Raw genomic sequence first — 27,395 nt, 5'->3', positions numbered from 1 at the left:
TGTGCGCGCGTCTGTGTGTGTGCGCGCGTCTGTGTGTGTGCGCGCGTCTGTGTGTGTGCGCGCGTCTGTGTGTGCGCGCGTCTGTGTGTGTGCGCGCGTCTGTGTGTGTGCGCGCGTCTGTGTGTGTGCGCGCGTCTGTGTGTGTGCGCGCGTCTGTGTGTGCGCGCGTCTGTGTGTGTGCGCCCGTCTGTGTGTGTGCGCGCGTCTGTGTGTGTGCGCGCGTCTGTGTGTGTGCGCGCGTCTGTGTGTGTGCGCGCGTCTGTGTGTGTGCGCGCGTCTGTGTGTGTGCGCGCGTCTGTGTGTGTGCGCGCGTCTGTGTGTGTGCGCGCGTCTGTGTGTGTGCGCGCGTCTGTGTGTGTGCGCGCGTCTGTGTGTGTGCGCGCGTCTGTGTGTGTGCGCGCGTCTGTGTGTGTGCGCGCGTCTGTGTGTGTGCGCGCGTCTGTGTGTGTGCGCGCGTCTGTGTGTGTGCGCGCGTCTGTGTGTGTGCGCGCGTCTGTGTGTGTGCGCGCGTCTGTGTGTGTGCGCGCGTCTGTGTGTGTGCGCGCGTCTGTGTGTGTGCGCGCGTCTGTGTGTGTGTGCGCGTCTGTGTGCGCGCGCGTCTGTGTGTGCGCGCGCGTCTGTGTGTGCGCGCGCGTCTGTGTGCGCGCGCGTCTGTGTGCGCGCGCGCGTCTGTGTGCGCGCGCGCGTCTGTGCGCGCGCGCGTCTGTGTGCGCGCGTCTGTGTGCGCGCGCGCGTCTGTGTGCGCGCGCGTCTGTGTGTGTGCGCGCGTCTGTGTGCGCGCGTCTGTGTGTGTGCGCGCGTCTGTGTGTGTGCGCGCGCGTCTGTGTGTGCGCGCGCGTCTGTGTGTGCGCGCGCGTCTGTGTGTGCGCGCGCCTCTGTGTGTGCGCGCGCCTCTGTGTGTGCGCGCGCCTCTGTGTGTGCGCGCGCCTCTGTGTGTGCGCGCGCGTCTGTGTGTGCGCGCGCCTCTGTGTGTGCGCGCGCCTCTGTGTGTGCGCGCGCCTCTGTGTGTGCGCGCGCGTCTGTGTGTGTGCGCGCGTCTGTGTGTGTGCGCGCGTCTGTGTGTGTGCGCGCGTCTGTGTGTGCGCGCGCGCCTGTGTGTGCGCGCGCGCCTGTGTGTGCGCGCGCGTCTGTGTGCGCGCGCGCGTCTGTGTGCGCGCGCGCGTCTGTGTGCGCGCGTCTGTGTGCGCGCGCGCGTCTGTGTGCGCGCGTCTGTGTGCGCGCGCGCGTCTGTGTGTGTGCGCGCGCGTCTGTGTGTGTGCGCGCGCGTCTGTGTGTGCGCGCGCGTCTGTGTGTGCGCGCGCGTCTGTGTGTGCGCGCGCGTCTGTGTGTGCGCGCGCGTCTGTGTGTGTGCGCGCCTCTGTGTGTGTGCGCGCGTCTGTGTGTGTGCGCGCGTCTGTGTGTGTGCGCGCGTCTGTGTGTGTGTGCGCGCGTCTGTGTGTGCGCGCGCGTCTGTGTGTGCGCGCGCGTCTGTGTGTGCGCGCGCGTCTGTGTGTGCGCGCGCGTCTGTGTGTGCGCGCGCGTCTGTGTGTGCGCGCGCGTCTGTGTGCGCGCGCGTCTGTGTGTGCGCGCGCGTCTGTGTGCGCGCGCGTCTGTGTGCGCGCGCGTCTGTGTGCGCGCGCGCGTCTGTGTGCGCGCGCGCGTCTGTGCGCGCGCGCGTCTGTGCGCGCGCGCGTCTGTGCGCGCGCGCGTCTGTGCGCGCGCGCGTCTGTGTGCGCGCGCGCGTCTGTGTGCGCGCGCGTCTGTGTGTGTGCGCGCGTCTGTGTGCGCGCGTCTGTGTGTGTGCGCGCGTCTGTGTGTGCGCGCGCGTCTGTGTGTGCGCGCGCGTCTGTGTGTGCGCGCGCGTCTGTGTGTGCGCGCGCCTCTGTGTGTGCGCGCGCCTCTGTGTGTGCGCGCGCCTCTGTGTGTGCGCGCGCCTCTGTGTGTGCGCGCGCCTCTGTGTGTGAGCGCGCGTCTGTGTGTGCGCGCGCCTCTGTGTGTGCGCGCGCCTCTGTGTGTGCGCGCGCCTCTGTGTGTGCGCGCGCGTCTGTGTGTGTGCGCGCGTCTGTGTGTGTGCGCGCGTCTGTGTGTGTGCGCGCGTCTGTGTGTGTGCGCGCGTCTGTGTGTGTGCGCGCGTCTGTGTGTGTGCGCGCGTCTGTGTGTGTGCGCGCGTCTGTGTGTGTGCGCGCGTCTGTGTGTGTGCGCGCGTCTGTGTGTGTGCGCGCGTCTGTGTGCGCGCGCGTCTGTGTGCGCGCGCGCCTGTGTGTGCGCGCGCGCCTGTGTGTGCGCGCGCGTCTGTGTGCGCGCGCGCGTCTGTGTGCGCGCGTCTGTGTGCGCGCGCGCGTCTGTGTGCGCGCGTCTGTGTGCGCGCGCGCGTCTGTGTGTGCGCGCGCGCGTCTGTGTGTGTGCGCGCGCGTCTGTGTGTGCGCGCGCGTCTGTGTGTGCGCGCGCGTCTGTGTGTGCGCGCGCGTCTGTGTGTGCGCGCGCGTCTGTGTGTGTGCGCGCCTCTGTGTGTGTGCGCGCGTCTGTGTGTGTGCGCGCGTCTGTGTGTGTGCGCGCGTCTGTGTGTGTGCGCGCGCGTCTGTGTGTGCGCGCGCGTCTGTGTGTGCGCGCGCGTCTGTGTGTGCGCGCGCGTCTGTGTGTGCGCGCGCGTCTGTGTGTGCGCGCGCGTCTGTGTGTGCGCGCGCGTCTGTGTGTGCGCGCGCGTCTGTGTGTGCGCGCGCGTCTGTGTGTGCGCGCGCGTCTGTGTGTGCGCGCGCGTCTGTGTGTGCGCGCGCGTCTGTGTGTGCGCGCGCGTCTGTGTGTGCGCGCGCGTCTGTGTGTGCGCGCGCGTCTGTGTGTGCGCGCGCGTCTGTGTGCAGACTCCACACAGACAGTGACCTCACCTGGGAATCGAACTTGTCCCTGGCATTGAGAGGCAGCAGGGCTTGCCACTGTGCCATCTGTGTGTATGTGTGTGTGTGTCTCTGTGGTGTGTGTGTGTGCGTCTCTGTGGTGTGTGTGTGTCTCTGTGGTGTGTGTGTGTCTCTGTGGTGTGTGTGTGTCTCTGTGGTGTGTGTGTGTCTCTGTGGTGTGTGTGTGTCTCTGTGGTGTGTGTGTGTGTCTCTGTGGTGTGTGTGTGTGTCTCTGTGGTGTGTGTGTGTCTCTGTGGTGTGTGTGTGTCTCTGTGGTGTGTGTGTGTCTCTGTGGTGTGTGTGTGTCTCTGTGGTGTGTGTGTGTCTCTGTGGTGTGTGTGTCTCTGTGGTGTGTGTGTGTCTCTGTGGTGTGTGTGTGTCTCTGTGGTGTGTGTGTGTCTCTGGTGTGTGTGTGTCTCTGGTGTGTGTGTGTCTCTGGTGTGTGCGCGTGTCTCTGTGGTGTGTGCGCGTGTCTCTGTGGTGTGTGCGCGTGTCTCTGTGGTGTGTGCGCGTGTCTCTGGTGTGTGCGCGTGTCTCTGTGGTGTGTGCGTGTGTCTCTGTGGTGTGTGCGCGTGTCTCTCTGTGGTGTGTGCGCGTGTCTCTGTGGTGTGTGTGCGCGTGTCTCTGTGGTGTGTGTGCGCGTGTCTCTGTGGTGTGTGTGTGCGTGTCTCTGTGGTGTGTGTGCGCGTGTCTCTGTGGTGTGTGCGCGTGTCTCTGTGGTGTGTGCGCGTGTCTCTGTGGTGTGTGCGCGTGTCTCTGTGGTGTGTGCGCGTGTCTCTGTGGTGTGTGCGCGTGTCTCTGTGGTGTGTGCGCGTGTCTCTGTGGTGTGTGCGCGTGTCTCTGTGGTGTGTGCGCGTGTCTCTGTGGTGTGTGCGCGTGTCTCTGTGGTGTGTGCGCGTGTCTCTGTGCTGTGTGCGCGTGTCTCTGTGGTGTGTGCGCGTGTCTCTCTGTGGTGTGTCGCTGTGGTGTGTGTGCGTGGGTGTGTCGCTGTGGTGTGTGTGCGTGCGTGTGTCGCTGTGGTGTGTGCGTGCGTGTGTCGCTGTGGTGTGTGCGTGCGTGTGTCGCTGTGGTGTGTGCGTGCGTGTGTCGCTGTGGTGTGTGCGTGCGTGTGTCGCTGTGGTGTGTGCGTGCGTGTGTCGCTGTGGTGTGTGCGTGCGTGTGTCGCTGTGGTGTGTGCGTGCGTGTGTCGCTGTGGTGTGTGCGTGCGTGTGTCGCTGTGGTGTGTGCGTGCGTGTGTCGCTGTGGTGTGTGCGTGCGTGTGTCGCTGTGGTGTGTGCGTGCGTGTGTCGCTGTGGTGTGTGCGTGCGTGTGTCGCTGTGGTGTGTGCGTGCGTGTGTCGCTGTGGTGTGTGCGTGCGTGTGTCGCTGTGGTGTGTGCGTGCGTGTGTCGCTGTGGTGTGTGCGTGCGTGTGTCGCTGTGGTGTGTGCGTGCGTGTGTCGCTGTGGTGTGTGCGTGCGTGTGTCGCTGTGGTGTGTGCGTGCGTGTGTCGCTGTGGTGTGTGCGTGCGTGTGTCGCTGTGGTGTGTGCGTGCGTGTGTCGCTGTGGTGTGTGCGTGCGTGTGTCGCTGTGGTGTGTGTGCGCGTGCGTGTGTCGCTGTGGTGTGTGTGTGCGCGTGCGTCTGTCGCTGTGGTGTGTGTGTGCGCGTGCGTCTGTCGCTGTGGTGTGTGTGCGCGTGCGTGTGTCGCTGTGGTGTGTGTGCGCGTGCGTGTGTCGCTGTGGTGTGTGCGCGCGTGCGTGTGTCGCTGTGGTGTGTGCGCGTGCGTGTGTCGCTGTGGTGTGTGTGTGTGTGCGTGCGTGTGTCGCTGTGGTGTGTGTGTGCGCGTGCGTGTGTCGCTGTGTGTGCGTGCGTGTGTCGCTGTGTGTGTGTGTGTGTGCGTGCGTGTGTCGCTGTGATGCGTGTGTCGCTGTGATGTGTGCGCGTGCGTGTGTCGCTGTGGTGGGTGCGCGTGCGCGCTCCTCTGTGGGGTGGGTGCGCGCGCGCTCCTCTGTGGGGTGGGTGCGCGCGCCTCTGTGGGGTGGGTGCACGTGCGAGCGCCTCTGTGGGGTGGGTGCGCGCGCGAGCGCCTCTGTGGGGTGGGTGCGCGCGCCTCTGTGGGGTGGGTGCGCGCGCTCCTCTGTGGGGTGGGTGCGCGCGCGCGCTCCTCTGTGGGGTGGGTGCACGCGCTCCTCTGTGGGGTGGGTGCGCGCGCTCCTCTGTGGGGTGGGTGTGTGCATGTGTGTATATATAAAATAATGGATGATTTGGAACCAATGTATTGGGAGACACTAGTAGCTTTTGTCACTAGACTAAGTTGCATTTCTTGGGAAGACCCTCCCTTTATGGATCTTGTGATTGAGGCTGCCATTTTCTCTTGTTATCCACCATTTTGTAAGGTGATTAGGGAGCAGCAGCAATGTGTAAAACAGGCCTGGTTAGTTTCTGTAAGCTAATGTCTGTGATTGTTCAGAATTACTGTCTCTGCTTTTTTATTGGGGCTGGGGGTACGGAGTAGACATGCAGTTAGAGGCTTGTGATTTTATGAGTTTATGTCCTGTAAGCAGCTAAATCAATGACTCAGCTACCTAAAGTAACGTTAAAAAAGACATTTTAAACTGTTGCTGAGATTCAGCCCTGATAGCCTGACATGTGCCTCTTTCATGGCCTGTCCAGGGACAACACAAGTAATTTCATATATTTTGTGATTCAGAGAAGACAGAGGCCAGAGGCAAGTTCGCCACGATTCTTCCTCTGTGACTGGGGCACATTCTGTGGGGTGGGACTGATTGAATTTTGGAGAACCTGTGTTTGGTGGGAATTGGTACATTGAGGTCTCATGCAGCCCATGTATGGCCTAAGCTGTGGGTTGTGGTTGGCAATGAGAGTGGTATGTTAAATATATGGGTTTTCTCTATTTGTCACCAAGTAAAATTATAAAAGGAAAGTAAAGTGAGTTTGGCTGGAACTGGACTTGCACGGGGAGGTTTAACTGTGAACCTTGTCCTGTCTCCAGCTGATAGCTAATTACTCAATTGTTGTCTAATGCTTTGAACACATTTTCAAAGAGCAAGAAAAAAAGTAGTTCCAGTAATTTAAATGTGATGATGATGTCATTGTGCATGAGAGGATGGTAATCCCAGACTGACTGGCTGTGCCAGCCAGGGCTACACTTAAAACATGGCAGGAGGAGGCATGAATACCCATTCTGTAATCTTCACCGCCCACAGTTTAGTGAAAGCTTAACTTCAGTGCTGCATTTTAAATGATGTGCAGTGAGGCATCACCCTTCTAAATCCATCAGTTTGGACACTATCAAAGCTCAGGGATGCTGAGCCCCCAGCGTTTAAACCATGACTGAGGAGGCTAATTCACTGTGTTGTCTCCCCGTTCCCTGGCTGGTTAGGCACTATATAAATGCAAGTCTTTGGATATGATGCACTGTAATAGCAACTCTCACAAAGCAAATATATATAAAATTTATTTCGAGTTGATGAAATAATGTTATTGACAGTCATTGTATGTTGTGGATGATTCCTATTTCCTGCCTTATTTTGTGTGAACTATTTTGCCAGACCCATATCGGACACATTGACGCCTTAATTACAGACTCTCCAGTTGTGTGAAGTGACTGGTTTTAGCTGGATTGGAGTTGGGTGGGGGGAATATCCCATTGACTCTCCACCGTTGAGGGAAAGAAGTGCCATGATGAATTTTCTCCAATCATTGAATAGAAAATAATGTTTGTGTCTGAGGGAAGGCTTTGAGGAGAATGCAACTGGATATTTGGGGGCTCTGCTTTGTAGCAATTATGACCTGCTAGCGACTGCTGTGTGAAGATGTTGTCAGGAATTGCATGAAGTGGGAGTTAAGATGATTGCTTCCACTCATTAAAGAAGGAAGTTTTGCATTTTGTAACGTCTAATGAGTTGGATTCTCCAGGAGACTCCAGCTCCTCCACTCTCCCAACAATTTCTACCCACCCCACACACCCAACACAGATGCATAGTCTCTTTGGTTCATTACTTTAAACTATTTTCGCCATTTCAATACTTGCTGAGGTGAGAGGTGTATCAGTTTATAAAAATAACTGACCTAAATGTCATTACACATGAAGAGCAGGTGAACTAATTGTTCTTCTGGGTTTGCAGGATTTGTCGGGTTCTATTGATGATTTGCCGACTGGGACAGAAGGGGCACTGAGCCCAGGAGTGAGTACATCAGGAATCTCCAGCAGCCAAGGAGAGCAAAGTAACCCTGCACAGTCACCGTTCTCTCCTCATACCTCCCCACACCTGCCTGGAATCCGTGGTCCATCACCTTCACCTGTAGGATCGCCAGCTAGTGTAACCCAGTCCAGGTCAGGGCCATTGTCCCCTGCAGCTGTACCAGGTAGGAATGTGTGTATGTATGTTTTGTTGCAAAGGTTTTCTGCCTGAAGATCTACCACATCAGACAATGGTGGGATGGGAATGTTTACGGCTGTTTTTGGGTGGTCCTGGCGATAGTGGGCAGAAATCTCAAGATCATCAAAACTGAGGGTTAATTGACACCTTTGTAACCTGGTTTAAAGAGACTGAGCAGAACAAGCTTCAGGATCATACATGTAATGTGCCCTGGGATTCTGCCCCATAATTAGTAGCATTTTACTTGTAGCCGAGTTATTGGTAAGGATTGAGGTCAGGAATTTGATTCTGAGGTAAGTCAGCAGGTCTGATCCCAAAACCTTATAGTACAGGAGATAGCCCCAACTCCAGTAGAGCAGCCTCACTGTGAAAATAACAAGTATGCAAGAAGACTACAGAAAACAGATGGGAGCCCCAGCCAGACCATACTTCAAACCCTGCATTAAATATTGATGTAACTGAACATCTGCGCTCCAAACAGGACATCACATGTTTGAGCTTCACGCCTATCTGTTCCTATAGCATCAGCTGGGTTAACTACTGCACTCAACACATCCCATTGCTATTGAAGGGACTGCAACTCCAATTCCCCACCCCCTTGATATCATGCAGCAATACTCCCTTGTTCTTTTTGATAACAAGTAACTTGTGTAAATTCTTTGCTTGTTAGTTAATCAGATGCCACCCCGTCCTCCGAGTGGCCAATCAGATGGAATTTTACACCCCTCCATGAATCCATCTGCCATGGGACAGGACCGAGGTGAGTTAATATCATAACTGATTTGAAAATTAGTGTACCAAACCAAATCAAAAATCTACGTTTACTACCCCAGCTGACATTTCTCTACCATGTATGCCATGTGTAAATATATCAAATTATGGAATAGAGGTGCCACATGTTCATCATGTATTTAGCAGTTTGCCAAAGCACAATTTTCCTGATAATAGCAGGGGACGACTTGTGAACGAGTATTGCAATTGAAATGTTTTTCTTTTTTGTCATGTTTTGCTCCTCCTGAGGGCACTAATAATGCTATGGTAAAGCTTGATGTGCCACTCATTTTGGTAGCTGACCAATTGGACAGTCCAATTAGTTCTGCATGGGAGCTGACAGAACAGCAGAAGTCTTTGCTTGCTCCTTTGAACAATCCAAAACCTAATTCCATTGACTTTTTCTCTTCCCCACAATCCTGCATTTTTCTCAACTGTCTGTGTTTATCTCCTCCCTTCAAAGGTGCTTTGTCTTTGCTGGAACTACTGAGACCAACCAACCAACCCCAGCACACACCAACCATTGAACCTGGGACCTATCTAACTTGTCCATATAGCACACAAAATAATTAAGGTGTCTGGGATGGGATGGTGTGGGGAAAATGAAGCAACTGTTTTTGATTTAAAAGTGCAAGTGGGAAATATTTAAATATTTTACTCCAGATCCCTAAATATTGAGATGAATCGTCTGGTCATGGGTAATTAGTTTGAATGTTTTCTCTGAATTGAAGTTAAGCAAATTTGATGCATTTGTGTTTCTAGGAGGAGGCCTTCTTGCCCTTTTTATTGCGCATTACGATACAGGGTGCTTTTAATAATGCATTGCTTCTGCAGTGAGAGTGTTCAGTTGTTAAAACAGTACCTGTTTTTTATTCTGTACAGGCTACATGCAGAGACCTCCCCAGCTACCACAGTATAGCTCCCCACAGACAGGGTCAGCATTGTCACCACGTCAACCTTCTGGAGGACAGATGCATGCTGGGATGAGCCCTTATCAACAGAATAACTCCGGAAACTATGGGCCTCAGGGTGCCCAGTATGGACCTCAAGGTGAGCTGTGCTTTGTGTGAATTGGTGAGGTGAGGTTGAAACTTTGGCCATGTGCATTGATGTGACACTCCCCAACCCCTTCACTGATCACACCCAATGTCACATGAAAGGCATTCAATGGATGGACTACTTACCAAGCATAACATCTGTTTAAGTATAATAGCATGTGTGCAATTGAGAGATCCATAAATTTTCAACAGGGAATAGTTATTTGGACCCTTACTGTGTGAATTAATTGTGGATTTGTATTGATGTGAGCAAAGTTGAATAAATTAACTTGGCCACTTCATTCACACCTTATATAATTCTACACTTGAGGTCAAATGTGCTTCAGGAGCTTTCCTCCGTTTTTATTGTACCACTGTCACTTGTCTCTGACCAAACTGTGAATGTTTTGTGCCACTTTCTCCCTTGTTATCATCTGCTAATGGTGCTGAGCTGCCATAAAATCGCAGCATGCTTCAGCTGTGAATGAGGGTGTTTTTGTGTTCACAGGGTAGGGCGTAGCAGGTTCCCATTTCAGTGATTTCACTCTGCAATCTCATATCTGATTATCATTAATTCACTTTCTTTGCTTACTTTGGGGTCAGTCATTCTCTGAGCATTTTTTAAAAATCCCATTAGCATCTAAAGGTTGAGCTTTATTTTCACCCAACTTCTATCTGGACCAAGGCAAATAGATTGAGGTAAAAGCAAAATACAGATGAAAGATAATTGAGCTGAAGTATTAACTCTGTGCCTGTCTGCACAAATGATGCCTGGCTGGCTGAGTATTGCCAGCATTTTCTGTTTTTGTTTCCGATAGATTGAGGCACATTTCTACCATGCTTATTTTTCATCGTCTGTTTAAACAGGGGGCTACCCTAGACAACCCAACTATAACACGATGCCCAATGCAAACTACGGCTTGGGAGGCACCATGAATGCAATGACCGCCGGGAACCAAATGCATGGTCAGGGTCCAGCCCCACCTTATGTTGGAATGCCACCAGGGAGGATGGGTCCTGCAGCGATGGGTAACCGGCCGTACGGAGGCAATATGACACAGAATGCAGCAAACCTATCGGCACAAATGACCTCAGGAATGTGCCCACCACCAGCTATGAACCGCAAGGCTCAGGATGCAGCTGTAGCTGCGATGCATGCAGCAGCAAACTCGGTACAGAATAGGTATGTGGAGCAGCGAATACATGGCTGTAAAATTGATGTAAAACTTAAGGCACTGCAAAGGAAGCCATTAAAATGATCGGGTATGAAGTGAGAAGCATTGTGTGTTATGGTGGGATGTGGTTTTGTAATCTGGGCTTGTGCAGAAGGGTAGTGAGCATGTTACTGGAGCATTCACTTAATCAAAGTTGCTAGGGTGGCATCCGGCGAGGTGAAAGATCAGATCCTGGGGTGGGTACCTGGGCTGTAGAGAAGGTCCTTGAATTGAGGGTGAGGTGGGGGTCATTTGTTATGGTTGTGTGTTTATTGCTGCACCTCCTCTGGGATTAATATCCTAGAATTGTCTGAAGAATGCGACAGTGGAAGGTATAGTCGTTGCCAGTGCATGTGTGTGCTCCTTCAGTATCTTTAATTGCACGAAGGCTAATTAAGCCTCCATTTCTGTGTTGGAGGTAATGAGGAGAATTGGGATTGACGGTTGAACTGGGAATTGATTAGTGCAGTTTTGCAGGAGTGAACTGCAGCAAGTAAACAACTGCAAGCTAGTTGAGGAGTCCAATCACTGGTATGTGTTGCTGCATGGTGCTTGCTTTGCAGTCTGTTGCTGCTGTATCTGGGTTCCTGAGGGTAAGTGAAATGGGAAGAGGAGATACTTAGTGTCCCCATCAGTATCTGTGAACCTAGCTAATTGCCGCATTCAGGAGATGAGGCAAGATTGGACATTTTCATAACTGCATTTTCCTGTTGGGGTGTCACAATTATGCCCGGATTTGTTCCAATAGCTAGCATGAAAACTTTGGTCTCAAATTAATTGTCATGGTCTGTGTAGTGATCTAAATTCTGTAGCAGATTTGTGCAACTTATTCCTCAACCCCCGCCATTCAGAAGTAAAACAGGATTTCTCCCAGTGCTTCGGTGAATCCAGTGACTTTGATTATTGTCAAATTAGTTAGATTCAGTGTGCTGATGCACTAGTAACTATTGTCTAAGAATTAAATGTTTAGGCAAGGGGCAGTTCATTGGAAGTCAAATATACTGAAGCCACAACTGGGCAGGGGGTCAATGGACAGAGCCATGATCTAATTGAATGTCGAAACGGGCTCGAGGGTCTGAGTGGCTTACTTCCATTCCTGTTATTGGAATTGTGTGTTTGGGCGAGGGGTGATCACCCAATTTATACCACCGTTCTGAAACTATTTAAATTGTTGTAACTTAACCAAGTGTCGGGAGGTGCGGTTTGCTTGTTATGTTCATTTTTGTTCTTTGTGCACCACATGATTAGCCAGACACAATGTTGCTAGTGACCTGAGCATCTGAACCGCACATTTTTGAAAGTTGGCTAGAACACAAGATCGTGAATACCTTCATTAGATGTAGTACCAGGAAATCCATATCTCTGTCCATTTGTGCAAAATGGATTTATGACCACTGTATCTTTTATAATGTGAGAGAGATTTGTGCACCAAATGGTGGTACTTAACCCTCTTGTTTCTCACTTCTTTTCCCCTTTCTAATGTAGGCAACCCGGTTATCCAAACCTGAATCAGGGAGGAATGATGGGTGCTGGCTCCCCTTATAGTCAAGGTATGAACAGTATGGCTGGGATGATGAATCCACAGGGATCTCCATATTCCATGGCTGGAAACATGGCTAATAGCTCTGCAGGTAAGGGCACAGGTATTGGATGAGTACAGTGACATAAGACAGTAATAACATCGTGACACTCAGTGATGCACATGGTTTATACTTTAAATATTCCTTATTTCTGGTCCTACCAGATGAAGTTTACCTCAAAGTACTAATCATAAACTTAGCAAAAAGCAACAGAAGTTGACTAGTCGCTTGTTAGCTGTGGCTCACTGGGTACCAGTCTTGCCTCTAAGGCAGAAAGTTGTGACTTCAAGTCTCGCACCAGAAATTTGAGCTCGTGATGCAGGCTGATGTTTCCGCATTACACTGTCAAAGGTGCTGTCTTTCAGATGAGATGTTAAAGCAAGACGTCACCTGCACTCTCGGGTGAATATAAAAGGTGCAATGGCACTATTTTGAAGAAAAGCAAGTGAATTATTCCCTGAGCTTCTCCACCAACATTATTAAAACAGATCACTTAACACATTGATGTTTGTGTAAAGTTGCTGTGTGCAAACTGGATATCTTTTTTACATTAGAATTATGATTACACATTTGGGGTGTGTGCCAGTAAACCACTTTCCAGAGATTGATGTGACACCAACTCAGTTGTCCTATGGTTGTGGGAGATTGTCCCATATTTGATAGGGGTGTTGGTCTGATCATAGCTAGAAGCTCACAGTAAGAGCTCTGAAATTCTACCCTCCAGCATCCAAATCATGTCCTCAGCTGCTCCAGCTTAAGTTATGTAAACAATGCCCAAAATGACCTTCGGATAGTCAAGCTTTCTTGCATCCCAGGTTGTTAAGAATTTGTGGTATGCTGTGCTTGATGTAGCTGTGAACCATACAAGTTTTCTTTTAAACAAAGGAATTGTCTGTAAGGTAAATCAAACTACAATTCCTTTAGAATTATTGAGGCTGTATTTTGTTTGGATGGTGAGAAAGAACTTGCGTATCTACAACACTCTGGGTGTGCTTCGATGCCAGTGAATTACTTTTGAAGTGACAGACACTTGTTTTGTAGACAAACAGAATCACCAACTTGTCCCTGAAAATATTTCACACCCAACAAATTGGGGACCATCAGTTGATTTGGTTTTAATGTTTGTGGTAAAATACTGCTGAAGGCATGAGGAGAGCTTTCTATTCTTTGATTAGTGCATGGTATCTTGCACAGCTATCAGAACCAGCGTTTGAGGCCTTGGCTTCTCAGCCAAAGAATGGCACCTCCAGCATTTCAGCATTCCCTCAGTACTGCACTTAAATGCCAACCCAGACGACTTGCTAATGGTCTGGAATAGTTCCTGAATATACCCCTAAGGCTCTTCCCAGAGAGTCAATCAGACATTAAATCAATGGTAAACTTGTGGTTATCACAGGTACTCCTGCTTAGTAATTGAGATATCCCTAATTGCCACACTATACAGCCACCATAAACTGGCTGCAGGATTACCACTGTATGTGCATGTACTGATTACATTGAATAAGCAGAAACGTTTAGAACAATAATTCTAAATGTTCCTGCTCGTTCAACGCAAGGCACAAGGAAGCCTTGTGGCCCTTCATGTCTTTGCTGGCCCAAGGAGGCAGATGGGGCATTAGTATATTGCCTTATCCAAAAGGTGGCACCTCTGACAATGCAATGCACCCTCAATACTGTATTAGAGTTCCAACCTTGATTTTTCTGTTCAGACCCTGGACTGGGATAAGAACTTGGAATCTTGTCATTCAGAGGTGTGTGTGTGTTGCTAACTGAGCGATGGCTAGATCTGTACTTCAGTTTCTGGGGTAGGATTTGAACCCACAACCTTCTCATAGAATAGAATCCCAACAGTGCAGAAGGAGGCCATTTGGCTCATGGAGTCTGCACCGACTGTCTGACAGAGCATCTTGCCCGATCCCTGTACCCCCACATATTTACTCCGCTAATCACCCTAACCTGCACATCTTGGTACACCAAGGGGTAATTTAGCACGGCCGATCCACTGAACCTGCCATATCCTTGGACTGTGGGAGGAAACGGGAGCACATTGCTAACCAGAGTGTCACTGTGCCTTCTGTCTCAGAGATGAGTGTGCTGTTACAGAGCCACAGCTGAGATCTTGCTTACCATCTAAATTTATTTCGTGCAAAATTAAACTGAAGAGGTCATCTTTATACAATAGGCTTCTGACGAATGATTTAACCCTGTATTAACCTAGCAGTTAACACTATTTATTCTCTTGCCTTCCTGTAGTTATGACTCCCAGTCCTGAGATGATGGCACTTGGGGAAGGAAAGTTACCACCGACACAAAAGGCAAACAACAAGGCAGATGGAATGACAAAGGCTGAACTCAAGTCAAAGGTGAGAATGCAAGTGGGGTAGTGCTGGGCATCAACCAAGGGTGGTGTCCCATTCCAGGAGCAGATGGGAAGACTGAATGTTCTTGTGCATCGCAAAGAACTGCTGCTCACTACTCTGGCTTTGACCCATTTGCTTGAGCCATGATATTAACGTTTTGCATTTAATTTATTCCTGATAAATTTGAGCTGATGAAATGAAGGATTGCCATTATTGTGGATTGAGCATTTTGTACTTCTGGCACCCATGAAGCATCAGCATCAGTTTTCACCAGGTCAGCTACAGCACATTAGGTATGAGTAAAAATCCCTTTTGCTGTATCCCAACAGTTAATCTTAATTCAGACCTTTGACATTGTATAAGTGTGGTGTTTGCTGAACCTTTTTAAGGGGGATGCCTCCAAATGTTGACACACTCAAGGGGACCCTTAAGGACATTATTTCCCATTGTGCAAGAATGTGCACATTATTTCCCACGGTATTGTGTTTGTTTCATTGTACAGTGGCAGGAATGTGTTAGTAACTAAAAGAATATAGATGGCATTGATTGATGTCTTAATGATAACTGAAATTGCCTTGCAATTTTTTTCAAGTTTAGGAGGTGCCAATTTGCCAAGATGTACATTCATGTACTGTTTAATACCAGTCATCTTTTGTAGCTTATCTGAATAGATTTGGCTGCGCATGTGGAATTTTTGGGCCATATTCTTCAGGAACTGGGTTGAAACTTTCACAAAAATTACTTGCAGAGATCTTCACCTTTCCCAACTAGTTCCTTCCTTTTTAGATAGTTGTCAAATTTCTGGGTGGAATGCACGAAAACAGGAATGTATGAAATTGGAGCAGAGGTAGGCCATTTGGTCCCACGAGCCTGCTCTGCCATTCAATAAAATCTTGGCTGATCTGTTTGTGTAGAGTTCCATGTGCCGTATCTTCATCTGATAATCTTAGATTCTTGGTGTCAATCTATCTCTGCCTTAAAAATATTCAGTAATTCCACTTCCACCTCCTTCTGAGGCAGAATTCCAAAGTCGCACAACCATCTGAGAGAAAATAATTCTCCTCTCCTGTAAGAGTGACCCTAATTTTAAAACAGTGCTCCTAAGTTCTGGACTTGCCCACAAGAGGAAACATTCTTTCAACATCCACCCTGTCAATACCATTCAGGATAACTGATTACTGTTACAGCTGATGAACTGTCACTTAATCACACTGGGTGGACATCTAGTTGTGTATTATGCATTGAGCATATTACAGTGTTATGCTTTTATTCTTTCATGGAATGCTGGCAATTCCAGCATTTGTTGCCCGTTCCTAATTGCCGTTGCAAGATGTGATGAGCTGTCTTTTTGAGCTGTTGAAGTCCATCTGGTGTAGGTGCACTCACAGTTGTTAGGAAGGGAATTGTTAGGCTTTTTGACGCAGTAAGAGAACAGTGTTACAGCGCCAAGTCAGGATCGTTTTGTCTTGGAGGGGAAGTTGCAGTTGGTAGTGTTTCCATGCATCTGCTATGCTTATCCTTCTAGGTGGTAGAGTTCGGCAGTTTGGAAGTTCAGCTCAGGAGGCTTGGCTTGGTGCATCTTGTACACACCGGTATGGGTGCAAGCTACTGCAACTGTGTGCGGTGGTGGAGGGAGTGAATGTCCAAGGTAGTGGATGGGCTACCCATCAATTGGGCTGCTTTTGTCCTGTATAGTGTCGAGCTTCTTGAATGTTGTTGGAGCTTCACTCATTTAGGCAAGTGAAGAGTATTTCATTGCACACTTGACTTGAGCCTTGTAGAAGGTAGACAAGCTTTGGCGAGTCAGGAGGTAAGTTACTTGTTGCAGAATTTCCAGCCTCTGACCTTCTCTAGTAGCCAATCTATTTACATGGTTGATTCAGTAAATTTTCTGGTCATAGCTAACTCCCAGGATGTTAATATAGGGTGATTCAGCAATGGTAATAGCATGTGCATAATATTTGAATTAAGAACGTAACTTCAGGAACCTTCGCTGTTTAGTTGTGTAGCTGCACGATATGGGAACATGGCTTAAGAGTAGACAATTTGATCCGCTGAGTCTGCTTCACCCATAAACCCTTGACTCTTGTCTATCAAAAATCTGTCGAACTAATGTCTCAACTGCCACTGCTTTCTGGGGAAGAGAATTCCACAAAACTGACTCTTGAGAGAAAATAAAATCTCCGTGTCAGCCTTAAAAAGGAAATCTCTCATTTTTAAACTGAGGTTCAAGTCTCTCCACACAAATGGAAATATCCTCCCATTGCCTATCCTATCAAACTCCCTCGGGATCTTTATATCAATCATAGAATATGTCCCAGTAGGTCACCTTACATTCTTCTAAATTCCAGTGGTTATAGGCCCAAACTGTTCAACCTTTCTTCATAGGATAAGTCCTTCATCTCAGGAAAGAGTTGAGCGAACCTTCTCTGTACTGCTGTTGCAATGATATGATTTTTCAAATAAGGAGACGAAAACTACGCGGTATTTAAGATGCGATTTCACCAATGCTCTGTGCTGCTGCTGCTGTAAAAGTTTTTACTTTTATATTCTGTTCTCCATGCAATAAACACCAATATTCCATTTGCTTTCCTAATCACTTGCTGCAGCTGCTTGCTAACTTTTTGGTTTTGATTTGATTTATTATTGTCACTTGTATTAACATACAGTGAAAAGTATTGTTTCTTGCGCGCTACACAGACAAAGCATACCATTCATAGAGAAGGAAACGAGAGTGCAGAATGTAGTGTTACAGTCATATTTAGGGTGTAGAGAAAGATCAACTTAATGCAAGGTAAGTCCATTCAAAAGTCTGACAGCAGCAGGGAAGAAGCTGTTCTTGAGTCGGTTGGTATGTGACCTCAGACTTTTGTATCTTTTTCCCGACGGAAGAAGGTGGAAGAGAGAATGTCCGGGGTGCGTGGGGTCTTTAATTATGCTGGCTGCTTTGCCGAGGCAGGGGGAAGTGTAGACAGAGTCAATGGATGGGAGACTGGTTTGCGTGATGGATTGGGCTACATTCACGACCTTTTGTAGTTCCTTGCGGTCTTGGGCAGAGCAGGAGCCATACCAAGCTGTGATACAACCAGAAAGAATGCTTTCTATGGTGCATCTGTAAAAGTTGGTGAGAGTCGTAGCTGATGTGCCAAATTTCCTTTGTCTTCTGAGAAAGTAGAGGCATTGGTGGGCCGCCTTAACTATAGTGTCAGCATGGGGGGGACCAAGTTGGTGATCTGGACAACTAAAAACTTGAAGCTCTATTTCGTCCCTGTTGATGTAGACAGGGACATGTTCTCCTTTACGCTTCCTGGAGTTGATGACAATCTCCTTCGTTTTGTTGACATTGAGGGAGAGATTGTTGTTGCCGCACCAGTTCACCAGATTCTCTATCTCATTCCTGTACTCTGTCTTGTCATTGTTTGAAATCCGACCCACTACAGTGATGTTGTCAGCAACCTTGAAAATCGAATTAGAGGGGAATTTGGCCACACAGTCGTGGGTGTATAAGGAGTATAGTAGGGATTTAAGAACACAGCCTTATGGGGCACCGGTGTTGAGGATGATCGTGGAGGAGGTGTTGTTGCCTATCCTTACTGATTGTAGTCTGTGAGTTAGGAAGTTCAGGATCCAGTTGCAGAGGGAGGTGCTGAGGCCCAGGTCACGGAATTCATGCGAGATACCCAGATTCCTCTACTACTTAGTTCTGCAATCTCTCCCTATTTAAATAGTATACTGCTCATCTCTTCTTGCCAAAGTGGACAAGTTTACATTTTCCCTCTTTTTTATACTTTTCCAATTCAATCAAATCAAATCCAATTCAGAGTCTCAACAAGTTGAGACATTTCAGATCCAGGCTGACAAGACAGGGCGAGCGACCAAAATCACCCTGTCCTGGGCCTGATCTACATGAGCCATGTAGAGAAGGGGGAGGTTCCTCCTCCAAGACTTGAGCTCATTTGCATCTTAGCCAAAAGGCCGAGATGCCGCTTTTAAAAATTGCTTCATATGAAACATATGAAGCTTCAATGTAACCCAATGACTTCAACCAAGTGCAGCATCCCATCCATACTACACTTGATCTTAGCCAAAAGGCCGAGAAGCGATCTTTTTGGATTTTGTGATCAGCACTTGATCATGGTTTTGTCATTTGAATAGACATTAACCTGGAATAGAGTGCTAAAAGTAAACTCTTCTTTACTCCATCTGCAAAATTTTTGCCTACTCATTTAACCAGTCTACAGCCCTTTGCATACTTCTACCTACGCTTGACAACTTACTTTCCTGTCTATCTAGGTGTCATCTGAAAATTTGGGTACCATACAATTGGCCCATTCATCCAAATCATTGACGTAGATTGTAAATGGTTGAAGCCCCAGCACTTATCCCTGTGGTATTCATTACAGCCTGCCACCCACAAAAGACCCATTTGTCCCTACTGTTTACTTCCTCTTAGTTACCCAATTCTTATTCTGTGCTTATGTGTGATACCCTACACCATGTTCTCTTGTCTAGCATTCTTTGATTTGGTACTAAATGCCTTTTGGAAATCCAAATACGACACATGTACAGGTTCCCCTTTATCCATCTTGCTTGTTACTTTCCCACCTCCGATCACCTCCCCAACTTCTGATCGTCCCTGCGACTGGACATGAGCTGACTCCCCTATCCCCACAGGCCTAACAACTGCATTCCTTGAGCACACTGATCTGACCACGCTCTGATCCCCAATAACACTGCCCCCCCCTCCCCCGCACCCCAAACTTTTGATACCTCTCGCCCCTGTCACCCAAATCCTATTCATTTAAGTTGATACTGACACTTAGCTTCTCCCTGGCCTGTTAATTTCACTGGGTTCTTTAATCATACTTGTTTTACGATGGCTAATGCAGTAAACAAAATGGGGGCATGACCTCCTTGAATCCACCAGATCTGGGCTATGCTGGGACCAACGAGGAGTCTTTTGTGCAGACTCCAAGCTGCACCAGCAATTGGAAGTGTCAGCATAATTTTTGCAGATAAATAAGTGTGCGTTTCTTGTAATTCCTGCGGGCCATCTCTTTCCGACACTAGTCCGAAGTTATAGCCTAAAATATCCATTCAAGGACTCAGCCATTTCCTTGTTTTCCATTATCAATTCCCCAGACACACTCTCTTGAAGACCAACGCTCGCTTTGTTTACTCTTTCTATTTAAATACTTGTAGAAACGCTTTCTATCTGTTTTATATCACTAGCTAGCTTTTGCTCATACTGAACTTTTCCCTCTTTTTTTAATATCAGTTTTATACGATCCTGCTCAAATAGTCTTTCTGTCTTACTGGGATAAATCATTGCTTCAAATCATTACCTATCCCTTAAAAGCATACCACTGCATCTCTACTGCCCACCTTTTAACTTAGCATCTCAGTTCACTTTAGCTATTTCTGCTTTCATACATTTTTAAAATTCCCTTTATTCAGGTTTACAAAGCTAGTCTTAAAATCCACACTTCACCTCCATGTTATGATCACTATCAGCCAAAGACTCCTTTACTGTGAAATTATTAATTGTGTCTCATTGCTCATTACCAGGTTTAGAATAGCCTGCTCCCGGTTGACTCTACAATGTACTGCTCTAAGCAATTGTCCTGCCTGTACTCTATGGACTAATTTTCCATGCTATCATTGTCGAATCTACATGTAGATTAAAGTCACCCTTATTATTGTGGTACTTTCTTACACCCCATTTATTTCTTCCTGTATACTCTGTCCTACAGTTACTACTGTTAGGGGTCTTAAACCCCAACCACAAATAACCTTTTACATTTCCTATTTCTTATTTCTACCCAAATTGCTTCTGCATCTTGCTCTTTTGAGCTCAGGTAATCTCTCACTACTGTACTTGTGACATCCTTAATTAACAGAGCTACCCACCACTTTTTCCGAGCTTCTATCCTTCAAGGTCCCAGCCTTGGTCACCCTGCAATCATGTCTCCATCATAGCTATCAGGTCGTGTGTATTTATTTTTATTCGTATTAACAATTTATCCATTTTGTTATGAATACTACGCACATTCAGATACAGAGTCTTAAATGTTTTGTAGTATCTGACTTTATCTGCTGGTGCATTCTTAAGTTTGCATGTTCTGTCCCTTTCTGCCAGACTAGTTATTTTTACCCAAATCGCTACCCTGCTCTAATAACCTGTTACCCTTTGATTTAGTATATCTCCCCCTCAATCTATTCCCTTCACTAATTAGTTTAAAGCCCGCTCTGCCACTATAGTTGTACGATTTGCCAGAATACACGTCCCAACATGGTTTAAGTGAAGTCTATCCAACTGTACAGTTTCCCCTTTCCCCAGTACTGGTGCAGTGTCCCATGAATTGAAACTTATTTCTCTAACACCAGTCTTTGAACCATGCATTCTTATTTACCTTGTGTCAATATGCTCCTTGTTCAGGTAATAATAGAGGTTTGAGATTCTGTTTTTTGATGTAGTCCCTAGCTGCTCATAATCCCTAAGCAGAATCTCTATCCTAGTCCTGTCTATGTTGTTGGCACCAATGTGGACCACAACAACTGGATCCTCCCACTGCAATGTTCTTTCCCGATCTCAACAGATCTTAAACGCTGACGGTGGGCAGCCAACACAGCGATATGGACTCATGCTGTTGTCTGCAGAGAACTGTGTCAATATCACTCGCTACAATGTCCCCTACTACTGTTACATTCCTATTATTCCACCCCCCCCACCCAAAAGGCTTCCTACACCATTGTGCTATGGCCAGTTTTCTCACTTACCCCAAGGCCCCGCTTTTGTCCTTATAAGCTGAAAGACCCTGTATTCTGTTAGACAATTGCAAGGGTTGAGGCCATCCCGATTCCCTTACCTGCCCCACTTCCAGTTACATCCTGCAGTTCTTGACCACTGGCCAAATCAGAAGACCCTAACTTAAGAACTGTGACCACCTCGGAGAATAAAGAGCCCCTGTGAAGCATTGCCACGTCTGCTGCTTAGCCTCCAGCTCAAATTAATGAGCTGAAGCTCCTCAAGCGGCTGATACATACTTCAAGCATGTTTGCCCTGGATCACACTGGTGTCCAGGAACTCCCACATTCTGCAGTAGCAACACATCGCCTGACCTGCCATCTTTATTATGTGTTTAATAATTACTGAACTCTCATTATCCCCAACGAGCATTACTACTACTAAAAAAAACCTTGTAATTACGAATAAGTTACACAAGTTTTGAAAGATAAATAGCAAAATACTCACCAAACAATCACTCACCTGTTATTATGACTGGGATGGGAGGAGTGTGCAGTTGATCTAGCCCCACTACTCCACAAGTCGCAATATTAGTGTAAATATTAATTCACTCGACAAAATGGCCAATTATGTACTTTCACTACTGTTAAACCCAGAATGAAAGAGACTTTAACCAGGTTCCTTTGGATAAACTTAGAATGATTACTTTATTATAAAACAAAACTTTTTAAAGCAAGTTACAAGAACTGGTTAACACAATTTATAATCTGGAAATGTAACTGTAACTCTTCCTTTTAAAATTACCATGCATGCATGTACGCATGCACTGCAGAGATGGGTGGTTGAAGAAAAAACTTTATAATAAGGATAAGGTTTTTAGGATTTTGATGCTGTTGAATCTGATGCTCTCTCGTGTGAAGACAAGTTGCTAGTCCCAGTGAATGTGTGGAGGTTCTCACCACCAGAGCGTCAACGTGGAGGAAAATATAGCCAGACCAAACCTCCTTGTTTTGCCTCTCGGGTTTCCAAAGACAGAAAAGTTCCACTGGGATGAGAATTCCTAGCTGGATACTAATAACCATTCGGCTTCAAACAAGGCAAAGAGAATGCGAGCTGGGCTCTTCCCCATCTCAGTTAATTCCCAACTGGGGCGGCAGGGTAGCACAGTGGTTAGCACTGCTGCTTCACAGCTCCAGGGTCCCGGGTTCGATTCCCGGCTCGGGTCACTGTCTGTGTGGAGTTTGCACATTCTCCTCGTGTCTGCGTGAGTTTCCTCCGGGTGCTCCGGTTTCCTCCCACAGTCCAAAGATGTGCTGGTTAGGTTGATTGGCCAGGTTAAAATTGCCCCTGACATGCGTAGGTTAGAGGGATTAGCGGGTAAATATGTGGGGGTAGGGCCTGGGTGGGATTGTGGTCGGTGCAGACTCGATGGGCCGAATGGCCTCCTTCTGCACTGTAGGGTTTCTATGTTTCTAAATATAAAAACAAGTTCAAAACTTAAGCTTATCTCAGTCATATTATTTCCAGTAAATCACTAGCCTTTGTCTTTTAACCTGTTTTCCTCCCCAGCCATTAAAATAATTATTGTTCAAAAAAGCAAATAGCTCTCCTCCTCAAGTATGCTGGTCAGGTAATTTTTTGGAAAAGGTATGCTTGCTCCCAGTCCAAAGGAGAAACTATAAAGATAAAATACAATGTGTAAAAAAAAAAAATATCAAATGTGCACTCATTCGGACATTGACTCTTTATACAGAATCAGTACAGTTTTCTGATTTTCTTGATTTCTAGATAATTCTACTAAAATTACATTCTTAAAACATCAGCACTTATTGTTTCCAGCAATGTGTACAGTCTTCAATATTAACAAGATCCATTGGAACAGTCTGTCATTTTAAGTCTTAAATCTTTCCATAAAAGTTGTGGGATTATGGTCGGTAATATACTAGTGTTTCTCTACAGCCATAATGGATATATACCTCAAAATGTTTAAGAGGCAGTAACAATCCCAGGGTTTCTTTTTCTACTTTTCTCTAGAAAAGTACGCCACTGGTATCTCCAAGCCCAATTCATCATCATGCAATGACACCAAGTCACTAGCATCGATTACTATTTCAAAAGATTGAGTAAAATTAGGGGTAGCTAACACCGGTTCATTAATTAGAATTGCCTTCAGCTTCTTGTAAGCTGTCTTGCGTTCTTTGACCATGCCACTTTTGCAATAAATTCATTCGTGGAGCAGCTATTGTGCTGAATGAAGTTGGCATGAGTTTGGCATACATTTACAATTGAAGTTGCACATCCCTAAAAATTTCATGATTTCCCCTTTAGTCTCAGGGACATGGAATTCCATCAAAGCCTGTACTTTTGCTGCTCTTGACAAAACTTGTCCTTGCCCTACAATATTCCCTAGATATGTTACTCGTGCTTGTGCAAACTCACTCTTGGCAAGGTTTATTACTAAATTTGCCGGCTGTAATTGTTTAAATAGGGTTTCCAATTGTTTTAAATGACCTTTCCAAATGTTGCTTAAATTAATACATCATCCAAGTAAACTACACAATTAAGAGCACTAGTTACATTTGGTTCATTAGAGTTTGGAAGGTGGCTGGAGTATTATTTAGCCTGAATGGCATTACTCAGCATCAGTACAGCCCGTTTGATGTAACGAAAGCCAATATCTCCTTAGCATGCCATGTTAAAGGTACAAACCAGTACCTTTTCAATCAATGCATATTAGTAATGAACATGGCACTGTCAACCCTGTCAATACAACTGTCTAAATGAGGGATAGGAATCAGTTTTGTGACTGTATTAAACTTTCTAGAATCTATGCAGAATCTGGTTGACCTGTCAGGTTTAGAGAACTCCCAACTGCTTTGACTGGAGCTAAATGAAAGCTATTTTAGGACCAATGGTAAGGGAAACGACAACTTTATATTTTGGGAAGAGAGTGCTGTTTGGTTGGCATGTGGAGTCTGTTGGAGGTGTTTCCATGAAGAATGCACCAGTTAATGGTGACTGACAATTAACTGCCAAGCATTATTTGAAAATTTAAACCAGACAGCTTGACAAGGCATATCCCTGAGGAATGAACTAGCTATCACTTATTTTGTGAAGCTGAAACAGATGCAATGTATGCATATGTTCTTCTGTCTGCAAAGAACAGGGCCATGTGTATTTATATAAGTAGCATGTTCATGCAAATACACCACACTGAGCCAGACTGACAATCTTGAATTGGTGTAACTTTTAGAACTGAGGATTATTTAGCAAATGTTGACATTCGCAGAATCCCATCTAATGTTGGGCACTGTTTTGAGTTTGGCAAGCATGGGCTGGTTGGGTACAGCTTGCCCCTTGTCCTTTGCGAACAGCAGAAGGGACATGCTGTTTAATATGATCCTCCAGTTTTTGGGACATATGGCTACTTTCTTACTATCACATTGGTGCTGAAATTCATATGCCACAATACTCAGTTGTGTGATAAGCAGAATGTCTTTTTGGCTTGACAGCAGCACCCAGTTAGTGGTGGATATCACTCCTGTTGCTATAGGTGAAGCTAGCTGTTTCACGCTGATGCATAGTAGCAGCGTGAAACTGTTAGCTTCACCTGTTGGTCAAACATTTGACATACCTTGCCTTTCCTGGGTAATCTGAGGTAGATTGGCCATTTTTCAGAGCCAAAAGAGATGGCCTGAGGCCCGTTCATGAGTTTCTGCAAAATATAGTGCAAAATTATCTGATCTGGGTAGCTATTATCCCATAGGATGTCTTTGTTCTGCACCAAGCTTGCCTGATGAGCAAATGGCTTGGGCCTTCTTTACAAGATTGCCAATCATTCATTCATTGGCCCAATGCCTTGATCAATCAGAGTCAAACTGCCTGCTTAAATTTTCAAACAAGGCCTGCCAGTAAACTAACAGTCAACATTAACTGGTGCATTCTCCATGGCAATGCCTCAATTAATCAGAGTCCATTTGCCAACCATCAGCACCCTTTTGTCATATAGTATAAAGTTGTTTCCTCTGACATTGGTATTCTTTTGATTGTCCTGATGAGTGCAAGGCTAAAAGCTTCGACAAAGGTTTTTTTTTAAAAAAACAATACTCAAATTCCCTAGGACCAAACGAATATTTTCACTCGGTTCAATTAGGTAATTTTCTAATATATATTGAATTTGCTCTGGACTTAAACGATAAGGATATTGTTCTATAAGGGCAAATTCCCCTACATCCACATCATGCATGGCTAAAGTTGTACACCCTGGTTTATCCTTACAGATTCCTTTAAATTCTGTAAGTAACATTACTAGATCTTCTCGTTGTCCTGCCTCTAAGTATAAAAATATGGTGTCCTAACTATCCTTCTATTTTAGCTCACCAGATAGGAGGAGGTTCCAATTGTGAACTCTCTCAAGTCTCCTTCCATCTCTCACACTCTGCCTCTCTTGTCTCCCACTGTTCTTACTACCTGACATACTTGCTCCTTCTCTCTACAATGTTATTGTTTCAAAATATTTGATGCAATGGAGCTGATCCTTTTCCTGCGATCTGGGGTGTCTGTCAAATAAATTACTTTACTGACTTTCTTAATTTCCTTGTGTTGAACTCTGAACCATAAAGGCAATAACACCCGCAATCTCCTGGTTGTAATGTTTGGATCGCAACTTGCTTATTTGCCCATTCCTTCATCCTTGTTTGAGAAACTTTAGAGATGCTGCAGGGCCACTTAGCAGGTGCCTGTGAGTCACTCCTGGAACATGGATGCGTAATCCAACCAAGAGGATTCGTCCCTCACTCCTAACACCTTTCTTTGATAAGTTTCAGAGGACCTCTTATCTAATGCCCATAAATTATTTCAAAAGGACTAAAATGGGTAGATTAGTTTGGTAAATCTCAGGTAGCAAATGAAATAAAGTCCAATCATGGGGATATTCATGACCATATGCTTTAATTATATGGGTGGCATGATGACACAGCGGTTAGCACTGCTGCCTCACAGCTCTAAGGACCTTTGTTCAATTAGGCCTTGGGTGACTGGCCGTGTGGCGTTTTCACATTCTCCCTGTGTCTGCGTGGATTTCCTCTGGGTACTCCGGTTTTCTCCCACAGTCCAAAGATAAGCAGGTTAGGTAGATTGGCCATGCTAAATTGCCCTTTAGTGTCCCAGGATGTATAGGTTTGAGACGTTAGTGGGGTAAATATGTGGGGTAGCATGGGGTGGGCCTGGATAAGATGCTATGTCGGAGAGCCGGTGTGGACCCGTTGGGACGAACAGCCTCCTTCTGCACTGCAGGGATTCTATGACCATTGTTTTGGGAGTTTGCTAGAACCCCTCTAGAACTCCCTTTGTGGATGATTAGTGAATTTTAATTGTTTTATACTCAAACTACTTATGTTTTGAAAAATTTTAGACATAAATTGGAACCTTGATCTGACTACCTCCGCTGGTAATCCATATCGAGTAAAAGAAATTAGGTTATTTTCTGTGCCACTACTTTACCTGTAATTGTTCTTAAAGCGGTGGCCTCTGGAAATCAAGTTGTCATATCCGTTGTAATAAGGACATTTTGATGTCCGGCTTTCATTTTTGGTAATGGTCCCATGGAACCTATTAAATGGTTCCTTAAAAACTGAAATGAGAATTAAGGGTCCCTGTTTGATCATAGTTTGTGGTTTTCCCACCATTTGGCATGTTTTATAAAACTGCACCATGTCCTTATGAAGACCTAGCCAATAAAAATGTTGGTTTATTCACACTTGAGTTTCCTGTATTCCTACCTGTGCTCCCATAGGAATTTCACATGCAACCGTTACAGTACTTGGGCTGCTGTTAACAGATGAACAACCACCCACTCTGCAGGTCTTTGATGAGGTCTCCACTTCCTCATTAGTATCCAATTTTTGATATAATAACATTCCGGAACTTCCTCAGCTTCAGTTTGGACTGATCTGTGATGTCTTACTTGACTTCAAATCGACGTTTTGAGCCTCAACTGGAGAGAAAAATTGTTAAATGTCTCTTTTGAATCATCCAAGTCTTTAAAGAAAGTTTTAGCTGACCAAATATCTGTGATGTCATTTTGTCCTCTGATGATGACTATACTTAGCCATTGCTTGGGTCTTCACACACGAAGGCAAGATTCCTGGAACCTTTTTAACCTAACTTGGACTTGCTGTACTTATGGGAGAAGCTACTCCCTTCACTCCAGCAAAATTGTTTCCCAGGAATAAGTCAATTTTGTCTGCAGTAATTTCTGGACAAACCCCACCATCACTATTTTAAACACTAGGTCATACTCCAGCTGGTACAAAGGTACAGGTAAATACTCCCCTCAAATCCATTTATTAAAACTTTGGCTTTTGATGTGTGCTCTGATGGAAACATTATGCCTTTCCCCAGCAAAAGTGTTAGTAGCTCCCATATCTGTTAATA

At 46.7% G+C, this 27,395-nt stretch overlaps 1 protein-coding gene and 1 pseudogene across 4 annotated transcripts in view; one reads left to right on the top strand and one right to left on the bottom strand.

The window, feature by feature from the left end:
- LOC144509354 (AT-rich interactive domain-containing protein 1A-like) overlaps nt 1-27,395 on the top strand; it is a 151,080-nt gene that overhangs the window by 95,476 nt on the left and 28,209 nt on the right. For 2 of the 4 annotated variants that reach the window (XM_078238058.1, XM_078238059.1), the window contains exons 5-10: nt 6,996-7,236; nt 7,921-8,010; nt 8,904-9,071; nt 9,926-10,241; nt 11,758-11,903; nt 14,106-14,215. In XM_078238058.1, coding sequence (XP_078094184.1) covers nt 6,996-7,236; nt 7,921-8,010; nt 8,904-9,071; nt 9,926-10,241; nt 11,758-11,903; nt 14,106-14,215 — 1,071 coding nt within the window. The remainder of the gene's footprint in view (nt 1-6,995; nt 7,237-7,920; nt 8,011-8,903; nt 9,072-9,925; nt 10,242-11,757; nt 11,904-14,105; nt 14,216-27,395) is intronic. The other 2 variants (XM_078238060.1, XM_078238061.1) reach the window with 2 other exon arrangements.
- Nucleotides 18,112-18,316, bottom strand: LOC144509610 (U2 spliceosomal RNA; annotated as a pseudogene).

This window comes from Mustelus asterias, chromosome 21, assembly GCF_964213995.1.
Source record: "Mustelus asterias chromosome 21, sMusAst1.hap1.1, whole genome shotgun sequence".
Lineage (NCBI taxonomy): Eukaryota > Metazoa > Chordata > Chondrichthyes > Carcharhiniformes > Triakidae > Mustelus > Mustelus asterias.
The sequence above is the reverse complement of the archived record's forward strand: the minus strand, read 5'-3'. Positions and strand labels throughout refer to the sequence as shown.